Raw genomic sequence first — 26889 nt, 5'->3', positions numbered from 1 at the left:
AAATGACGAAACCGTGAACGCTTTAAAAGGAAGTAGGAAGTACGCTCCAATCACGTAACATTAGGCCGTTTTTACGGTACAAAAACTTAAATTGTAGGAAAACGATGAAAAGTTGAAACTTGAAAAATAGACCCGCACTAACTAAAAAAGACTCACACAACTAAAAAATAACGCAGCCTGGGATTGAACCCACGAACATGAAGTGCGAATGCCGTACACAAATCCCATGAGCCACCGAGACATAGGAAATATCGAAAACGTTAAGGTTTAAAAATAAAGCACGAAAACCAGCCCATTCACTTAACATTAGGCCATTTTTACGGTACAAAAACTTAAATTGTAGGAAAACGATGAAAAGTTGAAACTTGAAAAATAGACCCGCACTAAACATGAATATGTAGAATGATATGAAGTTTGAACGGCATGAATTGGATGAACTGGGAATGAGTTGAAACGTACCTAAAAAACGGTCGGAATAAAAAAAATAATAATAATAATAAAGGTGGAGAAAAACATAAGTGTGAAGGTTTCACCTTCACACAATAAAGGTGGAGAAAAACATGAGTGTGAAGGTTTCACCTTCACACAATAAAGGTGGAGAAAAACATAAGTGTGAAGGTTTCACCTTCACACAATAAAGGTGGAGAAAAACATAAGTGTGAAGGTTTCACCTTCACACAATAATAAAGGTGGAGAAAAACATAAGTGTGAAGGTTTCACCTTCACACAATAAAGGTGGAGAAAAACATAAGTGTGAAGGTTTCACCTTCACACAATAATAATAAAGGTGGAGAAAAACATAAGTGTGAAGGTTTCAACTTCACACAATAAAGTCAAGGAATAACATATGTGTGAAGGTTTCACCTTCACACAATAATAAAGTCAAGGAATAACATATGTGTGAAGGTTTCACCTTCACACAATAATAATAATAATAAAGTCAAGGAATAACATATGTTTCACCTTCACACAATAAAGTCAAGGAATAACATATGTGTGAAGGTTTCACCTTCACACAATAAGTAATAAAGGTAACATCAAGTACGTTTCTTATGGAGAATACTTAGTACTCAATACTAGCCATGCTTATCTAAAAAAAGCTCTGTAAGCACTGTAGTAATAAAATAATACCACTAGATGGCAGTGTTTTCACATATAAAACATAACTTGTCAACTGAACATGCATTCAAAGGAATGGTAGTTAATCTTTCATATGATATATTCATACTTTTTCTTTTTTTTTACATATGTAAAAAATGGCTGTGAAAGATGAATGAAAATGCAAAATACACTGCCCCTCTTGAGGTTTCCTTTTCCGATAACGCTTGGCACTAAAAGAGTTAAAACAAACTATAGGTTCGCCTATCTTTTGCAGTTTGTCCTCACCCCTGAATGTGTTTGCAGGCCTATGTGTTCCCCATGTTGCCTATGGCTCCTCACATTGCATTCATCCAAAGAACAGATCACCACCGTGCGCAAGAGTTTGACGACACATCATCAGGCTTGTCCAGTGGCAGTTTCCCTCTGGATCAAAACAAGTCTCTTCTTTCCTTATTTTATTGGTAGGAAAAGGTAAGGAGCTCATCATTAAACCTATCTTCTTTTGTAAAGGCAGTATAAGTATTTTTTGTCCCATCTACTTCTAACAGGTTCTTTGTTCAGGAGAAAGAGCCAGCAATCAAGCAGCACTTGTCCGCATTCTGGTGTAAGTTGCTGTGATTTATTTCAGTTAAAACTAAAAATGTGCATATCTCTATCAGCTTTTGTTGTCACCTCCTCAGTGTTTTTTTTTTTTTTTTTGTAGACCGTGTTGTCCACTTGTTGCCTGTGGCTCCACATGTTGCATTCATCCAAAGAACGAGTGGAAGATCACCACCTTGTGAAAGGCTTTGATGACACATCATCAGGCTTGTCCAGTGGCAGTTTCCCTCTGGATTAAAACACGTCTGTTTTGTGCTTTCTACGTATGGCGTTATATTTGTGCCACAATTACGAGCGCGCGAAAAAAATTTGAGCTGAGAAAATCAAACTGAGTGAGCGAAAACAGATTTTTGAGCGCAAGAAAAAAACTATTGAGCACGTAATAATAAGAGTTTGAGCGCGCGCCGATGGAGTTTGAACACAGAAAAAGAAATTGCTCGCTCAAAATTCCTTTTTGCTCGCTCGGGATAGCCGTCTCTCGCTCAACACCTCGCTCTCGCTCGCGATACTCCTCCCACCCTCACTCAACATCGCGTTTGCTCAACATCGAGCTCTCGTTTGCTCGAGTCGTCCTTTGCGCTCGCTCAGTTCTGCTCACGCGTTAGGTTTGTGCCACAAAACCAGCCAATCAGAGCTTGTAAAAGCACTTTGATTGACAGCTTGGTATCCAATGAGATCTATCCGTTGACGCACTCTCGTTTGCTCTGTGTTCACTTGGAAAGCGCAAACGAGAGTGCGTCAACACGGACTTGGGCTGGAGAATTACTTTTAATATTATTATTATTACTGTATTGTATCATTTGACAGAAATACCTTGTTAGTTTTTGTACTTTAATAATATAAGCCCACCCCTCCCGCCTACGTAGATGTGACGCACTCTCGTTTGCTCGTTCCGGGTGAACACAACAAGCAATCTCATTGGATACCAAGCTGTCAATCAATGTTTTTTTTACAAGCTCTGATTGGCTGGTTTTGTGGCACAAACGTAACGCGTGAGGAGAACTGAGCGAGCGCAGAGGACGACTCGAACGAGCGAGAGCTCAATGTTGAGCGTGAGAATGCAATTGCGAGCAAGCAAAAAGGAATTTTGAGCGAGAAACTTCTTTTCAAGAACTTTTTTTCTGCGCTCAAAATCTGTTTTCGCTCGCTCCGTTTTATTTTCAACGCTCAAAATTTTTTTCCACGCGCGCATAATTGTGGCACAAATATAACGCCTAGTAGAAGATTTTGATGAGCCATTGTATTGCTTGCTCAAGGACCTGTTGTTATCAGTAAAAAAAATAAGAAAAACAAAGCTGGCTACTTCACAGATTTCACTTTGCGCGTGTTATTTTTGGAACGTAACCCTTGCGATAAACGAGGGATTACTGTACTGTTTAAAAGAGGGCTTCTGAATTTACGAAATTTGGAGGTTTTATGGAACTACTGAGGGAGGCAGAGATAGGGAGGCAGGGTGACATTGAGAATATCTGTTGAAAATATCTGTTGTTGGGAGTGTACACTGTAAGCTGCAGTTCAAATACTTTGTTTTTCGTGTTTATCTGTTTATTTACCTTTTTTGGTTAAGTATTTCTATCTACACGTGGTTTTCATTTAATAAGATCAACATGAGTGATGTCGATATGTTTCTATTATTTATTTTCATTTTTTCCATATGCCATATGTAATTTGTTGGTTGTTGCATTAATGAAAAATCCAATAAATATGTTTTAAAAAAAAAGCTTTAAAAGATTTCAAATGAATGTATCTCACACCAGTTGTTTTGAATAGAAAAAATGCACGTTTATCTTTCATTTGAGCAAACATTCAAAATCCATGTATGAAATTTTAATCACCCATGACTGAATTAATTTTCAATGGAAAGCATACAGTAGCTAGTGCATTTAGTGTCTGTTGGCCCATTGCACTTCTTGTAAATGTCGTGATCCTTTTTTGTGTTTAAAAGTATTTTTCTGACTTAGTTGTTGTCATTTAAGTTGTGATGATAATTTGGAGCAGTGAAACATTTTCAGATAATGCATTTTGTTGGTTGTAACCCTATCCCTAATTGCAGCAGAGACAGTGTGTGGCCAATATGCGACTGAGTGACAGTACAGCAGAATGTGGTTGCACATTCAAATTCAGAAATCATTTGCTGAACTTACCAGAAGTTGTGCTGCTCTAAGGTGATCATTTTTATAAAATCTCTGCTCCTCTTGAGCAAACCACAAGCTTCCTCCATAACTGCTGCAGTTTGTTTACCTCCGTATCCTCGATGAGGGCGACAGAGAGAGACGCGGCGCGAGTGTCCGCCTACGCGCCTCTACGAGGGAGCACCGCAGACCGCGAGAGGGGCGCCTCCACTCCAGCCAGGGCCGTGTCCGGTGGGGAGCCCATGCAAATCGGCGGGGGGGACCGCACACACCTCATGAGAGAGAGGGCCGGATGAGTTCTCGTCTATGCCTCTACTGCTGACAGTCAGGTCACGTGATCGCCTCCTGCACAGAGCAACCAGACCACAGCTCCACCTGATGGCTTTCACTGCAGGAAGGAGCCTCTGAGAATTGTGAGTACTGGCACGCCGGCGCGATTGGAGGCGTAGGGGACCGACCGATGCACAGACGACTGCAGCTTGCCTGAAAGGTCATCCACATGGACAACCGGCAAGCAATTACAGGGCTGGTTGACTCCGACGCTGATGACAATTTCATTGACCTTGCTATAGTTAAAAGACTGCGGTGCTTGGTGACTTAGTTGGGCGCAATCTGGCCGTTGTGACCCACCAAATGGAGTCGTATTGGGCAACAACCGCGAGAAAATTAGGCTATTCGTCATGCCGACTCTTGGCACCCGTCGTCCTTGTTTTGCCATGGCTGGAGCTCCACCACCCTGACATTAATTGGACTAATCCGGTTATCACCAGTTGGAGCCCATTTTGCCATGCACATTGTCTGAGGGCTGTGGAATATGCCAGGGTTCCGCGCCCAGTCCCCCGTAAAGGAGGAAATCAATTTGGAATGTGTGCCAAAGGTTTATCATGACTTGCATTCAGCAAAGGCCAAACGGTCCTATCACTGCGCGATTGATATCGTTCCGGGATCAGCATATCTAGTGGCAAAGTTATACAAGATTTCCCTCTCTGAACAATAGTCGCTCCGTGAGTATATTTCCTCCTCTCTAACCGCTGGACACATTCGTCCCTTGACCTCTCCCTTCGGTGCTAGGTTTTTCTTCATAGGCAAAAAAGACAAAGCCCGCCCCTGTGTTGATTACTACAGGCTTAATGAAATCATCGTAAAAAACAAATACCCTCTCCCATTACTCAATAATGCATTTTTGGCATTGCATCGGGCAAACTCCTTCACAAAGTTAGATCTCCGAAGCGCGTATCACCTCATTTGCATTAGGAAGGGAGACGAATGGAAGACAGGCTTCAACACTCCATTCAGGCATTTTGAATACCTAGTCATTCCATTTAGTCTAACCAATGCTCCAGACGTGTTCCAGAACATGGTCGATGATATACTCGGTGACATGCTCAACATAGTTTGTTTCGTTTACTTAGATGACATTCTGATTTTCTCCAAAACCACGGCATCTCCAAATCATGGCATGAGCCGGACGGCCTTCTTGGTCAACCGGCGTTTCTGGTGGACGGGCTGGTAAAAGGACGTGATCAACTTCGTTGCCGCCTGCCTCACATGTGCCCGGGAAAAAGCCACACACCAACCACCTGCCGGTTTGCTACATCCTCTCCCTGTTCCATCTCGACCGTGGCCCAAGACTTCGTTACTGGTCTGCCCGTTTCCCTGGAGAAAGTCTGTCATCATGACAGTGGTAGATTGTTTCTCTAAGATGGTCCATTTCTTGGCGCTGACGGGGCTCTCATCCTTCCCTGGTGACCGCTCAGCTTCTCAACATGTGATCAGCCTGGATAGGATTCCGGCGGACATTGTTTCGGACTGCGGACCACAGTTCATCTCTCGGCTGTGAAAAGCATTCGGGCGTGCCATGGGGCATCCACAAGTTTAACCTTGGGCTACCATCCACAGTCAAATGGAGAGCTCCAGCGAGCAAATGAAGCGCTGGAAGCTACACCCCCCTGCGTGTAACAGCAAAACCCGTTGTCCTTGCCCGTGGTCCACGTACCTTCCTTGGGTAGAGTATGCCCATAAACCCGGACCTTTGGCAGCTACAGGCAACTCCCCATTCCTGGTCGTGTACGGCTTTCAACCCCCGGTCTTTCCATCCCAAGAGAACGAGGTCTCCATTCCTTCCCTCCAAAGCCATATGCGCTGGGCACAGAAGGTTTGCGTCAGCGAAGAAGCTGGACCCGAGATATTTGTCCATTCAAGATAGACACCATCATCAACCCAGTCACAGTCAAGCTCTCCTTGCCGCCATCCATGAAAATCCACCACGTCTTCCATGTTTCCCTGCTCAAGCCGGCATTTCCAGCTCCCTGTGTCCTCCTGCCGTGGCTCCTTCTCCTCCTCGCTTGGTTGACGGGGGACCCGTTTACACGGTAAGGTCCATCTTGGACTTCCGGCGTAGGGGGCGGGTGTTCAATATCTCATCAATTGGCAGGGGTGTGGTCCGGAGTAACGTCCCTGGGTTTCACACTCGTGGGTTGTGGACCCCGGTCTGGGTGCAGACTTCCACCGGGATCACCCAGGTAAGCCTGGGGGTCCGCCAGGGGGCGTCCATTAAGGAGGGGCTACTGTCACGTTTCCTGCCTTTTATTTTGTTTTGGTTTTCAGGCTGAGTTTTTCTTCCTCCATTTCTTCCTGGCCCATCAGACACACACACACCTGATGCCCACCTCGTTACTGGGGTTTTTAAGGTGACAAGACATTGCTGGGTTATTCCTTTGCCAAGCTCTCTAGCCCTTCTGTGAACCCATGCGCTCTCTGCCTCACGGTCTGCCCTATCGAGACATTTTGGTTTGTACTTTATGCTTGTTTTTTTTTTTTTGTGAATGACTTCTGTTGCGACATTGTTTGCAGCCATTCTCCTGTGGACTCGCTCTCTCGCAGCTGACTTTTTCCCCTGTTGGACTTTGTTTCTCAGACTCAGATGTTCTCGTCTCACTTTGTGTTGGTATTTTGTGACTTTTGTTTGATACTTTACCTGTTGGACTGTTTTTGTTTATCCCACACCTTGCATGCGCTTTTTGTTAATAAACTCTTCTTGACTCTATCATCTCTATTGCCTGGTTGGGGTCTCTTTCCATGCGGGATCCATGGGTTATTTGTGACAACAGTTATTTTGAGACTGCAGTCTCCACTAGCGCCAACACGCCTGCCCCCACTGGCCCCAAATGCAGAGATGCCACTGCTGTGCACATGGCCTATATGTTATGAAGGCATAGGACGATATCAATTTATCACAGTATGATAACCTTGAGAAAAAATATCCCGATATCACAGTATTTAAATGACAACTAATTACATATAAAATCTTTTTGCTAAATAGCCATTTTTCCATGTGATTAAAACAGTTTTATTTTCAAACAATATATATAATACGGCATCTGTTACAATATTTACTATGATAAATTAAAATACATATGTATAATAAATCAAAACAAATCAAGTTTTGCTCACCAATACATAAATTCTTTCTGATTGAACACATCCAATTTCAACGGAAATATGGGCAAGTCGTACAAAATACCAATATTGAAAACAGGATTGATTTGAAATAAACATACTCCGAGCGATTGTAGTTTATTTCAAATCAATCATTCACCTACTATGCGTATCATTCAATAGTACAATGTGGATTATGTACTGTAATTTTATGTTGATTTCCCACACGCACACATGCACGCCCACACGCATACGCTCACTCCTAGCTCATTGCTTACTTGCAATGTCACCAGCTCTTTTTCGAAAAGTGTAAACTTCCCTGAAAGCCCCAACTTTTGACGTTTGACTTTTTTTACTTTGTTAAACCACACTTGAGCAGGCCAGTGTCCTAAGTCGAGTGATACCACATAAAACGCTCCGTTAAAGTAGTATATGATAACATTTTAGCCATGTTACCCACAGTACTTAGTACTTAGTGGGGGTTTCAATAGATAAATGCCTTTACTTTGGTAAAACCTTTTGATAAAGAAGTGCTTTAAAGGGACACTGTGTAAGATTCAGACCATTCTTCATTAAGAAGGAATAAATTCAATGATTATAAATTTAAAAAACCTGCAAATATATGTGTTCTTAACAACCAACAGGTTATTATATAATCAATATAATAGTAGATAGGTAACAATATTATCATAGGTCTATCATTCAGTTGTATTCAATGAGGGGTGGCACTTCTCTTGAGGCTGCCATGTTTGTTATACTGTAGCTATTGACAATGGTAAATGCGGCACCTGAAGCACTTCCTGCTGTACGTAATGATAAACGGTCGAAATCTTAGAGGCCCTTTAATGTGAAAGGGATCATTCACCTTAATTTATGCAAAAAAAAAAGATATACAAACAAACAGAAAACAAAGCCTTCAATTGCTCCGCTCAGTTGCATCCTAACGTGTGGACACACGTTACTCATGCTTCAGTATCCTACTTCTCCCATGTTCCTTTTTTTTCCCCCCTAAGCTGAAATTTAAGTTGTCCTCAGGCAAACAGTAGTAATGAAGTGTTATCTCCCATTTTGGAAGGAAAGCAAAGATTACCCAACCATTATCTTTTACTCTAATAAAACAGCACGAGAGGCGCCATAGGTTGTCACAGAGAATAAGAAAAAACCTATGTGCTTTAGTAATGAAGACTAAGCTAATAATGGAAGTGTCGCCATGTTTTGAAATGTAAAAGCTGAGCCTCGATGATATCCTAAGTCTTGTATGCTCACCGGGTAAGGCACTCGCCCCTTGGTGACCAGCTCTGTCAGCAAGATGCCAAATGACCACACATCTGACTTGATGGTGAACTTCCCGTACAGCGCAGCCTCCGGGGCGGTCCACTTGATGGGGAACTTTGCCCCTGCATTGATGACATCAGCAATGATGAATGGTGCACAGGCTTATTTAATTATTCATGATGACCTGCAGTACAGTAGAGTCCGTGAATAGAGGAAAGATGTGAAGACACACCTTGTCGAGCAGTGTATTCATTGTCTTCGATGAGTCTGGCAAGGCCAAAATCAGCGATCTTGCATACTAGGTTATCTCCCACCAGGATATTGGCGGAACGCAGGTCTCTATGGATGTAATTCATCCTTTCAATGTAAGCCATACCTGCTGCCACCTGGAACATGGAACAGAAGCATTAAATAGTAGCGAACACACGATTGAACCATTATTTCTGCAGACTATTTGAATTGGCAGTTTACTGCCACATCTTTTGTACATAATTCCCTGTATAAGATGCCCTTTTTCCACCAAAGAAAGGCCAAAAGTATGGGTGTGACTTATACTGTAAATGGTAACTTGAAAATTATTCATATATATATTAATAATTTTCCTGGTTAGGTATGTTGCCATTGAAAAAAAAATAGATAAATAAAAAAATTAACCCCTCATATTTCCTAACAAACTTAATCACCAATGTGCCAAAGTGAGTGTTTCTTCATTTATATGCATGCATAGGCTTAACGTTTGAAATACCATCATACAGGTCTTTTCAAGCAGTGTTTCTCAAAGTGGGGTCCGTGGAATAATTTGGGTGATTAATAAAAAAATATATATATTTGCATTAATTTTATTTAATATAAAATGGTGAATGTATTTATGAATATTTAATAAAGCAATCAATTCAACCAGTTTAATATAGTTTAAAAAAATGTAATTATTTTGAAATTTGTAAAATAGACCCACGTAATCCTCATCATCATCAAAGAGCTTGATTATTTAGCCACTAAATATTTGGCAGAAAACTGTTTGGGGAAAATTGACCCAATTTTTGAAGTATTGTTTATTTATTTTGTAAACTTCAGTATGGCTGACAAATAACAAATACACTTGTTGTCAATTTGAATCTGTTGGTAAATAAAACGGGAACTTATGTTTGACTTTTTTTTTTTTTTGACAACCCCTGCTTTAAAGTACTTTTTTCTTCTCCAAATTGGTCAAATTCCATATATGATATGCTTTAACTCCCAGGTAAATGTTCAAGTGTTGCAGCCTGGATGTACTTAATCCCATTAAAGCTACTGTTGATGACACATGTCATGCCCTTCATTTTTTGATTAACAGCCTTCATTGAGTTGGTTTCTCAAGGGTTTTCTCTGCCCTTGAAGTTAGATTAGAAACGTGCGTCCTAGTTAGCATTGGTCAGGTGCTTTGACAACAAGTATATGTGTTACTTTTATAATTATTTATTCAAATAAATATTGCAAACTGGGTCAATTGTCTCCAGACAGGTTGCTGCCAAACATTAGTGACTAAATAATCAAGCTCTTTGATGATGAGGATTACGTGGGTCTATTTGACAAATAATACTATTACATTTTAGAAAATATATTAAACTTTTTTAAACTGGTTGAATTGATTGCTTTGTTGAGGCCATACATTCACAATTTAATATCGAATAAAATTAATTTAATACAAATATATATATTTTTTATTAATAACCCAAATTATTTCACGGATCCCCTGCATTCAGGCCATGGACCCCTGGGGGTCCATGGACCACACTTTGGCTGTCCAAATAAACACATGGTGTGTGTTATTAAAATGACCAAATTATATTTTCAGAGGCATTTCTAAATTGTATATCGAGTATCATACTCTTGTGGTTATCGGGGGGGCAGACAAGAATGCGCTTAGATGCAAATGCTGAAACTAATGTTCCAATTTTTTTTTTTTACACAGCTGATATTAATTTGTCTATAAGCCCGACTAGTCTTCATCACTGATACGCCAAATAGCTCATCCCATTTAAATCCTGGACGTCCTTTTCTTTCTCTCGTCATTTGTTCAAACAACTTTGTGACAGTTTGTTTGAAATGGAGGTATTCGGAACTTATTTGCTGATCATCTTACTTGAGATGTTCTTTACCCAAGTGACGACTGTTGTGAGATCAGAGAGTGGAAGATTGCCCTTCACTCTTTGTCCCCAACTTGCTCACATCCATGTTCAACCACGTCTTCACTGAGAAAAAATATCCACGCAGCCTTGTTGTTGACAATAAAGTGGCAATTAACCATCGTTAGATGAAAGTGAAATTTTGCGATGTTTTGTGCAAACACTCTAAAATGGATGCAATCATTTTAAGAATTGTAATTGAAATCATATTACTTACTTCACATTTTAATGAATGTTTTTCAAACACGTATGTAGAAAGCATTGGTCCGCTTTGAGTTATGCATTTATAAGTCGACCCCCTAATATGGGGATTGAAAATGAGGAGAAAAAAAACTCAACTTGTACTCTGAGGCAATGTCACCACTTAATTCAGCTCTTGCAAACTGGCAGTAAATATCTCTGTTTTGCCCTATTTCGTATACGTGGCCTGGGTTTTTTTTTTTTTCCATCAAATCCGAATCTTTTAAAACTTGAATGAGGATTTGCCCAATACTCTGGTTTCACAGCTGCGTGTAACCGTCTTAAACTGGAGAGTAGTGTCCTTGCACTACTCTTTTTTTCCCCCCAAAGAAAGAGATGCCGGTGATGTCAGAGGTGAAAGTTTTTTCTGATTGGACACATCAGAGGCGGAAGTTCTTCCTGAGCGGACAGGATTTGGCGACACAACTGCCGCCTAGCAACCTGGAATGCTTATAAGTAAATGTTGGATTCGTATAGACGTGTTTTCTTTAAATAAACAAACAACACCAACGAAGGGGAGATGCAGGTTTAAATAAGCTGGTTACATGTAGACATGGCCTGAGAAATAAGGTATTTTTTTAAATTTGCATAAGTTCAGAGTTAAAATATAATGGGACCTAATTTTGTGCAGAGCACAAGTCTAGGGCAGTATACAGTCACAGTGGGTGCCTGGGTAGAGTTTCCTGTGCCATGGTGAGACGGAAGGAAAGTGCACGCTTTGACGTTCGATGTTGCACAGCTCAAAGTAGACTAGCTGGTCCGTGCTGGTTAGGGTATCCCATTACAATATTCTTGAAATTTAATTACTCGGATTATACAAATTTATAAGCGGCTGTAAATGGATGGATGGATGGATGGATGGCTGGATGGATCAATACATAATTGTACAATATTGTAATGTTTTATATCTATCTGGAATGTGTCATGTGTCTGTTGTCTGTCTGGGTTCAGGTTGGTTTTTCTGGTTTGTCCCTAGTTTGCGTTCAGTTAGCTGTCGGGTCATTGTCCATGTTAACGTCGTTGTTTTTGCTGCCAGATGCCTTTTTTTCCCACTCCCAAGTTTCCTTTCTCTGCCAGTCGCTATCCTGCTGTCGTTACCTCAATGAGCTTCGCTTCTATTTTGGTTTGTTACTTTACCCTCTGTTCAGTTCTTGTTGGATTGTTCTCTCTGCTAAATTAAATCTCTATTTGTTGAGCACCGTCCTCCCAGCTTCCCCTGCATTTTGGCTCCACCTTTTCCACACCTCACACCATCATGCCTCGGAATCATGATAGAATGTTTGACTTTCGACAGAAGTTAAAAATCACAACATACCTGGGCAGCCATATCTACAAGGTTGGGCAACTTCAACCCTCGACCTTCTCCATCTTTCAAGAAATCCAGTAGACTTCCTACAGGAGAATATTTTATCAGATTGAACTACAACCCAGGTCAAGTTAACAAAACATAAATGGCCATTAAATAGAAGTGCAGTAAAAAGAAAATAAACATAGGCAAACAAATGCTATTTTTACCAGTGCATCCCTATTAATCATAAAACATTAAAATTCCTATCATCTCATTCAATACCGCAGGTATAGTTTTCACGTTTTTTTAATTATCTGGGATTGAATGTCTGGACGCTTAAAAAGTAAAATGAAAAAAAGAGAGAGAAAATACGTCCCTGGCATTGAATGAGTTAAACATAAAACAGTTCAAGTTTTTCATTGATAGAAAATATTCAGCTCATTTTCATATTCTACATTACAAAATCATCAGGCCAATTGTGGCCCCTGGACCGCATGTTTGACACCACTGCCTCGAACAAAATCTAATTTCCTTAGTTTAATTACTACTGTATCTGAGGCTTGTGACACTCAGTCTAGGGGAACTCGGATATAACGTGTGTGTGCTCCCCCCATCCTTTCACCACCAGAAAAGGATGTTGAACAAAACCAGCAGTTTTTATTGTCTTCAGAAAGACTACCTAGCTAGCCAAACAAAAAGGAAATGACAGACAATTGGCTCAACTACCTACTTAACTAAAACAGGAGAAAAAGGGTTAAACAAAAATGGCATCTCCATCCTACTACTGCTTGATCTATTTGCAAATAGTTACACTTGACAACAGTGAACAACAACTAATTCACACTATTCGAACAGTCCCTGAGGCGTGGCATTTTCTGGCGGTGGGATGACCAGAGAGAGAGAGAGAGAGAGAGAGAGAGAGAGAGAGAGAGAGAGAGAGAGAGAGAGAGAGAGAGAGAAAGAGAGAGAGAGAGAGAGAGAGAGAGAGAGAGAGTTCTGTCTACGGGCTGTTTAAATAGGGCATCAATCAGGAGAGCCAGCCAATGGGAGGACACCAACTGCACACAGTTGACTCCATCCAACAAAAAGGCGCGCACACACACACACACACACACACACACACACACTCACACACACACACACACGCACTCACACACGCACACGCACGCACCCATGCACGCACGCACACACACACACACAAACCAAGGAGAGAACACAGCAGAACACATACAAAAATAACATATGATTCGCGGGTCATAACAGGATTTTTTGCACTCTGTTTTGGTAAGCAACTGAGTTTTAACTGTAAGACATTTTACATTGCTTTGCATCATGTATAGCTGTCTTTAAACAAGCATTGGTGTACCTTTGCCCATATACTCTGTGACAATGTAAATAGGCTCTTCTGACACCACAGCGTACAGCTGCACCAGTTTGTCATGGCGGAGTTTCTTCATTATCTGAGCCTCCTCCAGGAAGGACTGAGGAGACATGGTTCCAGGCTTTAGTGTCTTCACCGCTACCTTTGTGGTGCCGTTCCATGTTCCTGACACATGCACAGCAAGCATCAGTATACCATCATCCATTTTTAGCACAGAGTCTAATGGAGAGACGATTATTTTAGGCATGCACAAAATCTACTTTTGTAGTACAAACACTGATGTAAACATGCCACACAGAATGACATCAGGAGAGGCTATGAGAATCAGATCACATTTACTCCTCATGCACACAGCTTCAGTAGATGGATAATTAATTGGATAAAAGATTTAGAAGGTACTTTGATTTGAAATGGATTTGAAAAGCCATCAGGAGAATCCAGTGAGTATTGGAGAGCCACAATGCACCAACATGGGAGCAGATAATCCTTTGTAGGATGATCAACAAGAGCAAGCCCCTAAGCCCCTAACTGTGGGCATGCCAGTTGATCTAACATAATATGTTCGTGGCACTGTCGTGAACTAACATGTCATGGCATCCATTATATAACCAAATATAGATCTAGTTCTACTGATCGCATTCTGTGAAGGGATGCAGAGGAGTATCTCAAATAGAGGACAGGGACCGTCAACATGCTTGGAAGGTTTTACGTAAGCCCAAATACTAGAATGGTGCCGACTTTTTGGGATGAAGAGTCCATCTGCTCGGTAAAGGATCTTAGAAGCTGAGTGTCATCTGGGAAAAACCCAATTCCCAGCATCTGTCCAGCTGGAAAGAATACAGCCTTCCTCTCTGTCCATGGAACTGTACAATATCTATGCTGCTGCTTTGAATTCAACCAACAGTAAATATAAACCGTTTAAAATGGATTTGAATGAAAAATAAATCTAGAGTCAATTCTTAGTGAAAAAAATGTATCACACTTATTTCAATTCCTTTCACACTTATTTCAATTCCACACTTATTTCAATTCCTTTGTTTTTACATTAAAAAAAACAAACATCTGACTATTTTAAAATATATGCTCTCAAACTAATACCATTAATATTCAAGCAGGTTTTTTTGGAGCTGGAATTACCAGCACAGAGGGCCCCCTGTTTTCGAGATTAATGATAAACATCAAATTTGTATACACATAATAAAAATTGGTGACAAAATAGTATAGTAAGTGCTAATTATATATAATATAAATGTATACAAATAAATAACGTCATGAAAAAAAAAATATATAAACGATTAATTTGCCTTTGAGGGATGTGATGAGCTTGTTTTGGCCATATTCCCTATTGAGGGTAGCCTAGCCTAGCCTAGCCTTGTTCTTATTTGTTGATTATCTCCAGCTTTGTTTCCATACATTATAATCATCACTTACTTCTCTCTTTAACATCACTCGCAATCTTGGGACCCGTGGCTAACCAATTAAAGTTTGAATTAAGCACTAAAATGCACAATAAATACAATATTGTAAGCACTCATACAAGATTAACTGAAGCATGTCACAATCTTTGTAACCCCGTGACGCCAATAGCAGACCAGCATTTTAGTGACCCTGTGACGCCAACCAATAGTAGACCTGTATCTTAGGGAGTCATGACGCTGACCAATTGCAGACCAGCATTGTAGTGACGTAAGTAGTAACACATGTAGTGACGTATGAGCGTGGTCACGCACACACACTGACCGCCACGTTTGAGAAGAGAATTTTTTATTTTTGATGTCGTAAGGTGAAAAAAATGACGCAAAGAAGAAAAACAAGTGAAAAAAACTAAGGCAGGAACGTAGTAAACCGGGGGTCCACTTTATGTATTTTATGTGTAGTATGTGGGGCTTTCTTCCCCAATGTGGGCAACACGTCAATCCAGTGGTCACGGTTCATCACTGCAGTGCTTAATTGGCTTAATATTGAAATAAGCAGTAGTCAAGGAAGACAGACAACCTTTCATTGAAAAAAAATGTATTTGGCGAGAATTCTCGTCATTGGCACACAGACAATAATTCTCGCCCATGGCACTGAAAGAGTTAAGGCAGCGCTTCTCAAATAGTAGAGCGTGCCCCCTGTGATATGATACCGGGGGGAGCGGCGTGGCTGACCCCAGGGCAAAGGCTTTGTTTTTGTCATGTGAAGTGTAATTGTGATAAAATTTGAAAGTTTACTTTTTTTTTCAGGCATGTTGATGCGCTTGGTTATTTTTTTTCTGTTTTAGACTAAACTGTAACCCGTATTAACGCTACAAAAATTAAACAGTTTTTGAAAGTTGATTTACCGTCTATTGTTTTTTTGGGGGGAATGTTAAAAAGGATACAAGTTAAGGTAATACTTATACAAGTTTTAGAGACAATTATCTTATTTATAGTTAGTGACTCGAATGTGGGGGGCACAAAAAGTTTTTTCTTTCCTCAGGACGGCTTTGCAAAATATAATTGAGAAGTACTGAGTTAAGGGAATGTCTAAACTAATTACTGTAGCTAGGTGCCAAAGTTATTCAGAATAGCTGCCATAGAGCCATTCAACTTGTTAACAAAGCTAGCGTGCTAACAGCTCATTTCTACGTACAGATCTTCCATATGGCTTTTCTAACTTGCTTTTCCTTTGTAATGGCCACAACATTGGCATCAATGCAGTACACACTATAAAGGAATTACCTAAGTATATGTATTTAAGGACAACACACTTTATTAATAATACCCAAATCAATCATTTATTTTTTGTTACTGTAATGGTTATTTCGTTAAAGTGTGAATATAATTCCAATCTCAGGGGAGAGCTAGTGCTTTTATCATAAATAATAAAGAAAACTAGAACCAAAATCATTTAAGCAGGAAATCCTCTTGTTAAAATCCAAGGTGAATCCTGATAAAAATTTATTATTCTCAGGGAGCGGGGGATTGGGTACTCTTACCGTAAAAAAACCTCAGCAAAACATCCTGTGCCCAGCTTTAACTCCAAATCAAGTGTGTCTCTTCTGATCTCCCAGGCATCATGACTCAAGCCCACAGTGTCAGGGATGTAGTTCACACACACGCCAGTTAATTTAAAGCACAAACCATCCACACTATCTACAGGGATGGGAAGGAACGCATACAGGGTTAACTACTGGGGAGAAAAACATGCATTTAAGGATGATGAAAGAGGCCATCTTTGGACTGGTAAAACAGTTTATACCCCCCTCCCAAAAAAAAACAAAAACAAAATCCCATTAAAACAATGAGCCAATTTAAATCCCGGGCCAATGATTTGCTCATGTTTTGCAGTCTCAGTTGTCCGAGCGAGGCCTCCTCCATTCAGACCCTTCTTCCGGAGGCAAATTGATCCATACCCATCCAGACTTCCCCAAACTGCCCATTCCCAAGCCGCTTTATCAGCTGCAGTGACTCTCGCGGAATCTCCCACACGTCTTTGGTTTTTACTGACAAGTCAGCGAGGCGGGGCATCCCTTTGTTGCAGGGAACCACCAAGCGACAGCAAAGACCGGCAGCTCGGCCTGCTCGGGCCACACAGTGAGGCAGAAATAAGAGAAGAAAGAAATGTACAGAGAGTAGACGAGATAAAAGAGGAGCAAGAAGAGGAAAGAATTCATTTGAACTGTTGTTCAATGACAATAATTGTAACATAGTGCACAATGAGCTGAAAATCAATTGCTTCAAATGGCCCTACGGACTGTTTCGAGGTCATGTCACATTACCGTATTATAGTTTATTATAGTTATGATAATCATGTCAGGTTATGGTTAGGCCAGCAGAAAAGGCCTGCTGCGGTTTATATGCCGGTACGGCTTACAGTCCAAAAAATACAGTACTCTTTTCCTTTGACTATGTCAAAAAGGATAGGTATACCGTACAGTACTGATACAATTTTTCTAGATAATGATATTATTCATAGTCACTAAGGTGAGTGGGAGAGCGCAAAATATTTTCCACTCTTAGGTTCTTGTTTTTATGTACTGGAGCACCACCAGAAAAAAAAAGGGGGGGCAAAACTGTTGTGTCAGTTTGAATGACTAAAATGGAGGAAGGGCCTCCTCGAGTTCCAATATTTCTGTCCATATTTCTGTCCACAACTTGCAAATGCTTTACAGTAATTACAGTAAAATGTAGTGATTAAACATAAAGCTTTATGCAACATGAGAAGCATAAACAACGGGCCTGTTTAGGGTGCCTGATTGATTGACCAGCTGCTGCCATTTCGATTAGTACATCTGACATTGTCTCGTGAAATGAAACATTTTGCTTTTACTCCAGCGGGAGCTTTTATGTTTCCTTTTTATTGATTAAACTGGGAGATTAGGGCCGCCTTTCTGTCTATAGAAGCTGATAAGTGCAAAGACTCCATCTCTGATATTCATGCAGGATAAAAGTCTCTCTCTTTACTCACAACTAGGGATAAATCTCCAGGGTGTTTACATGGGGCAGTTAAGAAGAGATAAAGGCCTGAGTTTCACCCATGAGGGTGCTTAGCGGGCCTGCTAATTTGTAGCTCGATTTACTCAGGTGCCTGTCATAAAAGCAGCTAATATGTGAACTATCCACAGCAAACAAAAACAAAGCTTTTCCTAAAAATGTAGCAGCTCGGAAAGACTCATAAAAAATTTATCTCAGTTGAATCCATTGCTGCCCATTCAACATTTTTTCAGGGTCGATTGGCACAAGATATTTTCTATCACAGAGCAAACACTTGGCTCCCCCTGGGGGCACAATGCGAGGAAGATTGATCCGTCAGCCACATAAGTCAGGTTTTGACACGCAGATGTGCACTTTTATGTTGGCCGTATTCTTGCTTAAAAATACTTAGATACATAATCCATACCCAGGACTTAATACATACTTAATAGACATCTGTAATAGTCAAATGAACCATAAGATCGCCATCTAGAGGCCTCACGTTGATCGTGACGTGACTGGATGCTCACTGCAGGAAGGCGGTCCTATATTGATCCACCATGTGTAACGTTGAAAGTAGTTACATAAAGTTATTAAAAAATAATGTTGCTCAACGAGCTAACGTTAGCTCATGATTGTGCATCGCTGAGGCATAGCGTACATCAGGGGGGTCCAAACTTTTTGCAAAGTGGGCCAGATTTGTTGTGTTAAAAATGTAGGGGTCAACCTTGGCAGGCGTTCTTTACACATAACAACAATTAATTTAAATACATTTCAGCGAGCCGTTCTGTGTTTAACATTTGCTTTTTTTATTTTCATTTCAGCTATCCTAAGCATGTGTTTTGATTAATTTGAAACATGCATATCAAAAATGAATTGACATTAAATATTGAAATTGAATATTAACTTATGGTAACTTCACTTTCTTTTAACACTTTAATCAATTTTTTTGTAACAGTTGAACAGAAGATATTGTACTCTTAGGTGCAAATTACATTTGAAACAAAAAAAAAATATCTCACCATGGGAGTTTAATATTTATAGAATTTTTAAACACAATAACAGAGAAATGAACAATCGTCATATCAACAAGTGTAAGATCTTACATACTGGGAAGGACACATAGTGTCTCTAATGGCAATGCGATTTCTGGATCTTTCTCCGTCTCATGTGGTGTCCCGCAGGGCTCAGTACTTGGTTCCTTACTGTTCAACATCTACATAATTCCTCTAGGAGATATTATACATAAACATGCAATTAATTTTCATTGCTATGCTGACGATACCCAACTATATATGCCTTTAGAAATAACAGAGCCGTGCAAGTGCAGTAAACTGGAGGCCTGCCTTGTCGAGATTAAACAATGGATGTCTTCCAATTTTCTGTTTCTTAACACTAGTAAAACAGAGATGTTAATTATTGGCCCTGCTCATCATCAGCACTTGATTAAGAATACCACGTTGAACCTGGATAACTGTACTATTTCCCAAAGGAATTTTGCAAAAAACCTTGGCGCGATATTTCACTCAACTCTCTTTTTTCGGACACATATTAATAACACGACAAGGACGGCGTTTTTTTCACCTTCACAAAATAGCTAAGATGTGCCCTATTCTTTCTCCTAGCGATGCTGAAACATTAATTCATGCATTTGTTATGTCGCGTCTAGAGTATTGTAACGTTCTGTTTTCTGGGCTTCCCATGTCCTGCGTCAAAAGCCTGCAGCCTGTGCAAAATACAGCAGCTAGAGTATTAACGAGGACGAGAAAGTTCGATCATATTACTCCGATTCTAGGTGACTTGCAATGGCTTCCAATACACATGAGATGTGATTTTAAGGTGTTGTTAATTACAGTGGGCCCCCGTGTTACGAACTTAATCCGTTCAGCGGCTACGCTCGTAACTTGAACTGCTCATATGACGGGCAAACCAAACCTATGTTAATTAGTGAATGCGTGCAACGCGCGCAAAAACCTTAGGTAAAAACATCACGACTTTATACTCATATTAAAAATGAGTAACATAATCAACTGTACAGTTAAATTAAATAACATTTATAAAGGAAAAATGACATTTACTTTGGGGCGACGTGACTTGAGCTGGGTGGAGGCGGAGGGGAGCAGAGACCAACCCACAGAATTTATTTATTTATTTTCTTAAACGGGAACTTTTCTCAAACTAGAACATATCACCGGCGATTTCCTTCTCTTTAATCCATAATAGAAGAAGCCTCTCCATTTTGTTGTCGATCGAGGTCCGTCCCCCGGCAAGGAAAGTCTTGCCCTTAGAAGATTGCCGAGCGGTTACGTCCATACTCACGAGCAAGGTTAACCATGCACGCGCCTCCTTTGTATTTTTTTTTTTTAATTATCTCCTGCTTGGTTTCTATTGTCATCATCCTCTTACTGCTTCCTTTACCGCCACTTGCAATTTTAGAAGCCATGTCTAACAGATAAAGTTTGCAAAGTCTTCACAACATTCCTTCCTTCCGTTTTTCACTCATTTTCTCTCCTTCCTTCCGTCCCGACCAGCTGTGCCATCAAGCTAGATAAAGGCGTTCGGCCAATAGCATATCGGCATTTCTGTGATTGACGTGACGCCGGCCAATAGCATCTCCGTGACTGACTCCGTGACTGACACTGTGACTGAGACAGTGACTGTGACATTGTAAGAGCAATAGCGTTCAACGTTTCCGTGATGAGCGTCTACTTCTAAATTAGTTGACATAGCAAAGCGAAAATAAATGTACGAACACAATGGCCGGCATGTCGTATTGTTCGTAAGACGGAAGGTTTGTGCGTAAGTGGGGGACGAAAAACTCCGCGGTCCACGCTCGTAAGTCGAAATGTTCGTAAAAGAGGGTGTTCGTAAACCAAGGGCCGACTGTACTTATAAAATTTTACACGGTTTAGCTCCTTCCTATCTCGTCGACTTAGCATCACCATATGCTCCGTCCCGACAACTTCAGTCACAAAATGCCAGTTTGTTATCGACCCCACGGGCTAAAAAGAAGTCCGCGGCATCAAGGGCATTTTCCATTCGCCAGCCAGGACGATGGAATGCCGTACCTATGGAAGTTCGTACAGTCACCTCAGTAGAAATCTTTGAATCCCGACTACAAACACATTTATACTCAAAAGCATTTAGTTAATAGGCCTGTCTGCAGCTTTCTTCTTTTTTTTTTTTTCCTGCCCCCTTCTCCCGGCTCTAAGAGGGGGCTAGCTGGATTTGGCACTGCGCTGATCGACTATCGCGGGTTAAGAGATCGAAAGGTTCCTCCCCAATGGCTTTGCCTGCTGTCAAGTCATTATTGCACTATAGAGCATAGTATGTTTTCTGTAATCTATATTGTGTACCTGTATTTCAATCAATCAATGAAATTTTATTTATATAGCCCTAAATCACCAAAGTCTCAAAGGGCTTCACAGATGAAAAAAGGTCGTAAAGAGACATCTTTTCAGTATAAGGTACACAACAGCATCCCCTGTCAAAGCTCCCAGAAGGGGAAGGAAAAACTCAAAAACCCCAATTTGGGGAAAATCAGAAACCTCCAGAAGGGACCACAGGTGGGAGGAGCCCCCTTCCAGGCCCACAGGTTGAAGTGGATGCGGCATGTACCAGACACAGAAACAATATAAACTAGAGCTGCAAGCAGCTATAAAGGGCCCTCGCAGACCTGTGCACGTTGGGGTATTAACAGGTCGGGGTATGAACAAGGACTATGAAGGATGAAAAAGTAGTTGTAGATGACTTCAGTGCAGGACTCTTACCAAATATGTAAAATTTAGACAAGGTGGGACAATGTGGGTGGAGTTACTGCAGCTTTTATTGTTCCAATTTTGTGACTTTCAATGCGATATAGGCCACATTCACTGTCGAAACATCGTACTGATTTGTGGAGGGCATAAGGCATGGCCACTGGCTTTTCAAAAAACATTTAAGGGATGTCACTTCAAGGGGCTCAGCAGAGTACGTTAAAAACATTAAGGATTTGCTATATTTTTTGCTGCCACTAGGTGGCGCTCGTACTATGATTAAAAAATAGGCTTGTAGGTGTGTTTCACATTGGACTCCCATCCCATATATGAAGTTTTAAAAATATAAGATCGTCTAGGTCCAATTACAGCAACTTTTATCGTTTTCGCGAGACATCGGATTTTGAGTTGGCATAGAGGCCACGCCCTTTAATGAAAAGTCATAAAAGTTGAGAACCTTAATGTTCCAATGTGTCATAGCTTTTCTGACCATTTTTGAGTTCATTTAGTCAAACAGGCATTTCACAGTACATAAAAGTATAAAGAATGAGATTTTTGTCCGCCACTGGGTGGCGCTGTAAATGATTTGAAAGTTTATCACATAGCTGCATTATTCCATGACTATTAAAGTCCCAGGAAAGTTTCAGATGGTTTGAAGCTGTCATAGCTGAGTTATTAAGATTTTTGTCACTCTTGGCAAAGGAAGTATTAAACATAATTTGAAGCTCCGCCCGCATCTTTTATGTCAAGAGATCTTCACGATATTTGGCCTATGTGTGCCCCTCAGTTGGATAATGATTCATGCCAAAGTTGAAGGTAATGGGGTGAATCGTTTAAGAGAAAAAGACACTAGTTTGAGACCAGCTAACGTCTAAGAATGGGACAAAACTGCACATTGAAAAAATTCATAACAATTTTTCTGTACATCCTAGCACATCACTTCTATTGACTTTTTTGTAGGTCTTGCTGTCCTTCATTTGCCTACAAAGTTTCATAGCTGTCGGTCAAACCAAACAGGATTGACTGTAATCTAGATGGCCTCATAAGCAATTGAAGATTTGTTTAAACACTTGTGTTAAGGGCTTGAGTCTCCATGTGTCTGTGAAGTTTCAGATTTTTCTAAGCTTGTAAAGCTGAGTTATAAAGGTTTGTTTCACATGTGGCAAAGTAATCATCAAAGGCATAATATAAAGCCCCGCCTCCAACATATTTGATGGCGGATCATCACAAAAATTTGAACATTTGTGCCTCAGAGTCAGATAAAACATCACAGCAAATTTGACGTCGATCAGGTCAAGCGTTTGGGAGAAAAAAGGAGCAGTTCGGGACCTGCAAATGAGCAAAAACGGGCCAAAAGTGCACATTCAAAAATTCATAACTCTCTTTCTGTACATCTGAGCACATGGCTCGCGCTGACTTTTTTGTAGGGCTCGAGGTCCTACATAAGGCTACAAATTTTTGGAGCTCTAGGTCAAACGGGCCGGGAGTGAGAGGCTATTTTCCACTCATAAGGCCATTTTGGGGCCAATTACAGCCACTTTTTTCGTTTTGGCGAGTCATCTGACTTTGAGGTGGCGTGCAGACTACGCCCATTATCGAAAAGTCGTAAAATTTTAAAACCTTAATATTCCATGTCTTAATGATATTTTGACCAGTTTTCACTTGTTTTACTCAAACAGACTGAGCACAATACATGAAAGTGTAAAAAATGACATTTTAATCAACCACTAGGCGGCGCTCGTAGGTATTTAAAAAACCTTTTTTTAAAGGTGTTAAAGACATAAGTTTCCATGTGTCTATGAAGTTTTAGATTTTTTTAAGCTTGTACATCAAAGTTATTAAGGTTTTTGTCACTCTTGGCGAAGGAAAAATTGAACACATAATTTGAAGACACGCCCCTATCATATATGTCAGCGGATCTGCACCAAATTTGGCCCACTTGTGCCCCTATGTGTGAATATGGACCACAGCAAATTTGAAGGCGATTGAGTAAAGCGTTTGGGAGAAACAAGGAGCAGTTTGGGACCTGCAAACGTGCAAAAATGGGCCAAAAATGCACATTCAAAAATTCATAACTCTTTTTCTGTACATCTGAGCACATGGCTCACGCTGACTTTTTTGTAGGTCTTTAGGTCCTACATATGGCTAAAAATTTTCGTAGCTCTAGGTCAAACGGGCCGGGACCAGGTGCACTTTTTCGACCTTAGGTGGCGCTGCAGAGCCATTTTTTTTGCATTGTTTTGGGAAACACAAAAATATCCAATTTTTCACCGGGCCCAACAAATGTGCAAATTTTGGTGACTTTTCGTGCATGTTTAGGCCCTCAAAAATGGAAAAGCGCTGCACAGTAAATAATAATAATAACTAGAGCTGCAAGCAGCTATAAAGGGCCCTCGCAGACCTGTGCACGTTGGGGTATGAACAGGTCGGGGTATGAACAAGGACTATGAACGATGAAAAAGTAGTTGTAGATGACTTCAGTGCAGGACTCTTACCAAATATGTAAAATTTGGACAAGGTGGGACAATGTGGGTGGAGTTACTGCAGCTTTTATTGTTCCAATTTTGTTACTTTCAATGCCATATAGGCCACACCCACTGTGGAAACATCGTACTGATTTGTGGAGGGCATAATGCATGGCCACTGGCTTTTCAGAAAACATTTAAGGGATATCGCTTCAAGGGGCTCAGCAGAGTACATAAAAACATTAAGGCTTTGCTATATTTTTTGCTGCCACTAGGTGGCGCTCGTACTATGATTAAAAAATAGGCTTGTAGGTGTGTTTCACATTGGACTTCCATCCCATATACCAAGTTTTAAAAATATCAGATCGTCTAGGTCCAATTACAGCAACTTTTACCGTTTTGGCGAGACATCGGATTTGAGTTGAGATAGAGGCCACGCCCTTCATTGAAAAGTCATAAAAGTTTAGAACCTTAATCTTCCAATGTGTCATAGCTTTTCTGACCATTTTTGAGTTCATTTAGTCAAACAGGCATTTCACAGTACATAAAAGTATAAAAAATGAGATTTTTGTCCGCCACTGGGTGGCGCTGTAAATTATTTGAAAGTTTATCACATAGCTGTATTATTGCATGACTTTTGAAGTCCCAGGAAAGTTTCAGATGGTTTGAAGCTGTCATCGCTGAGTTATTAAGATTTTTGTCACTCTTGGCGAAGGAAGTATTAAACATAATTTGAAGCTCCGCCCCCATCTTTTATGTCAAGAGATCTTCACGATATTTGGACTATGTGTGCCCCTCAGTTGGATAATGATTCATGGCAAAGTTGAAGGTAATGGGGTGAATCGTTTAAGAGAAAAAGGCACTAGTTTGAGACCAGCTAATGTCTAAGAATGGGACAAACCTGCACATTAAAAAAATTCATAACAATTTTTCTGTACATCCTAGCACATCTTTTCTATTGACTTTTTTGTAGGTCTTACAGTCCTTCATTTGCCTACAAAGTTTCATAGCTGTAGGTCAAACCAAACAGGATTGACTGTAATCTTTCGACTAATGACAATTTTTGCAGCCACTAGGTGGCGCTAGCTTTAAACTGGAATATATTTTTGTCGATATGTTCAGGAGAATATTTTCATTCAATGTGTGAAATTGTGAAAAGATCAGATCATCTGGGTCAAATTACAGCAACTTTTACTGGACAGATAAGGCTTCGGAATGAAAATGGTCGTAGAGACCACGCCCATTAGCGAAAGTTCGTAAAATTTGGTGGAGGTCAGCAGGGCTGTCTAGAGGCTTTTCAGACCTAATTTCAGCGATATTACTTCAAAGGGCTCAGCTAAACACATAAAAACGTTTAAAAAATGCTATATTTTTGGCTGCCACTAGGTGGCGCTCGCACTATAACAAAAAATACGTTGATAGGTGTATTCCGCATTGGAAACCCATCAAATATATGAAGTTTGGAAAAGATAAGCCCATCTGGGACCAAACACAGCAACTTTGTTCGTTTTGGCGAGACATCAGACTGACATTTTTGTTTGCCACTAGATGGCCTTATAAGCAATTGAAGATTTTTTTAAACACTTGTGTTAAGGGCTTGAGTCTCCATGTGTCTGTGAAGTTTCAGATTTTTCCAAGCTTGTAAAGCTGAGTTATAAAGGTTTGTTTCACATGTGGCAAAGTAATCATCAAAGGCATAATATAAAGCCCCGCCCCCAACATATTTGATGGTGGATCATCACAAAAATTTGAATAATTGTGCCTCACAGTCAGATAAAACATCACAGCAAATTTGAAGTCGATCGGGTTAAGCGTTTGGGAGAAAAAAGGAGCAGTTCGGGACCTGCAAATGAGCAAAAACGGGTCAAAAGTGCACATTCAAAAATTCATAACTCTCTTTCTGTACATCTGAGCACATGGCTCGTGTTGACTTTTTTGTAGGGCTCGAGGTCCTACATAAGGCTACAAATTTTTGGAGCTCTAGGTCAAACGGGCCGGGAGTGAGAGGCTATTTTCCACTCATAAGGCCATTTTGGGGCCAATTACAGCCACTTTTTTCGTTTTGGCGAGTCATCTGACTTTGAGGTGGCGTGCAGACTCCGCCCATTATCGAAAAGTCGTAAAATTTTAAAACCTTAATATTCCATGTCTTATTGATATTCTGACCAATTTTCATTTGTTTTACTGAAACAGACTGAGCACAATACATGAAAGTGTAAAAAATGACATTTTAATCAACCACTAGGCGGCGCTAGTAGGTATTTAAAAAAACTTTTTTTAAAGGTTTTAAAGACATAAGTTTCCATGTGTCTATGAAGTTTTAGATTTTTTTAAGCTAGTACATCAAAGTTATTAAGGTTTATGTCCCTCTTGGCGAAGGAAAAATTGAACACATAATTTGAAGCCACGCCCCTACCATATATGCCAGCGGATCTGCACCAAATTTTGCCCACTTGTGCCCCTATGTGTGAATATGGACCACAGCAAATTTGAAGGCGATTGAGTAAAGCGTTTAGGAGAAACAAGGAGCAGTTTGGGACCTGCAAACGTGCAAAAATGGGCCAAAAATGCACATTCAAAAATTCATAACTCTTTTTCTGTACATCTGAGCAC

The 26889-nt window shown here is 40.4% G+C and overlaps 1 protein-coding gene and 1 long non-coding RNA gene across 2 annotated transcripts; one reads left to right on the top strand and one right to left on the bottom strand.

Annotated features, from left to right (window-relative positions):
- The first annotated feature begins 3993 nt into the window (after positions 1–3993).
- LOC148407549 (uncharacterized) lies at positions 3994–6784 on the top strand. The gene is made up of 4 exons (XR_015863893.1): positions 3994–4246; positions 5246–6205; positions 6268–6355; positions 6441–6784. It is a non-coding gene; the product is annotated as an uncharacterized LOC148407549 (long non-coding RNA).
- Positions 6785–8368: 1584 nt separating this feature from the next.
- On the bottom strand, positions 8369–18122 carry LOC148407548 (tyrosine-protein kinase Fyn-like). The gene is made up of 7 exons (XM_088403986.1): positions 18119–18122; positions 16997–17161; positions 13606–13785; positions 12267–12343; positions 8779–8932; positions 8538–8668; positions 8369–8380 (listed from the first exon to the last, which is right to left on the bottom strand). The coding sequence occupies exons 1-7, from the start codon at positions 18120–18122 to the stop codon at positions 8369–8371; spliced, it is 723 nt and encodes a 240-aa protein (XP_088260112.1).
- Positions 18123–26889: the final 8767 nt, after the last annotated feature.

Source organism: Hippichthys cyanospilos, chromosome 20, assembly GCF_059441005.1.
Source record: "Hippichthys cyanospilos isolate Australia breed blue-spotted pipefish chromosome 20, RoL_Hcya_1.0, whole genome shotgun sequence".
Classification (NCBI taxonomy): Eukaryota; Metazoa; Chordata; class Actinopteri; order Syngnathiformes; family Syngnathidae; genus Hippichthys; species Hippichthys cyanospilos.
Note: the sequence above shows the minus strand (reverse complement) of the source record. Positions and strands in the feature narration are given on the sequence as shown.

Excerpts from the sequence above, each read along its gene's own strand:
- LOC148407548 (XM_088403986.1), bottom strand. Across the intron at positions 13,786-16,996 it reads GTTTGGGGAAGTCTGGATGG|GAACATGGAACGGCACCACA; the intron begins GTATGGATCAAT and ends TGCATGTGTCAG. Across the intron at positions 12,344-13,605 it reads CACAGAGTATATGGGCAAAG|GAAGTCTACTGGATTTCTTG; the intron begins GTACACCAATGC and ends ATTCTCCTGTAG.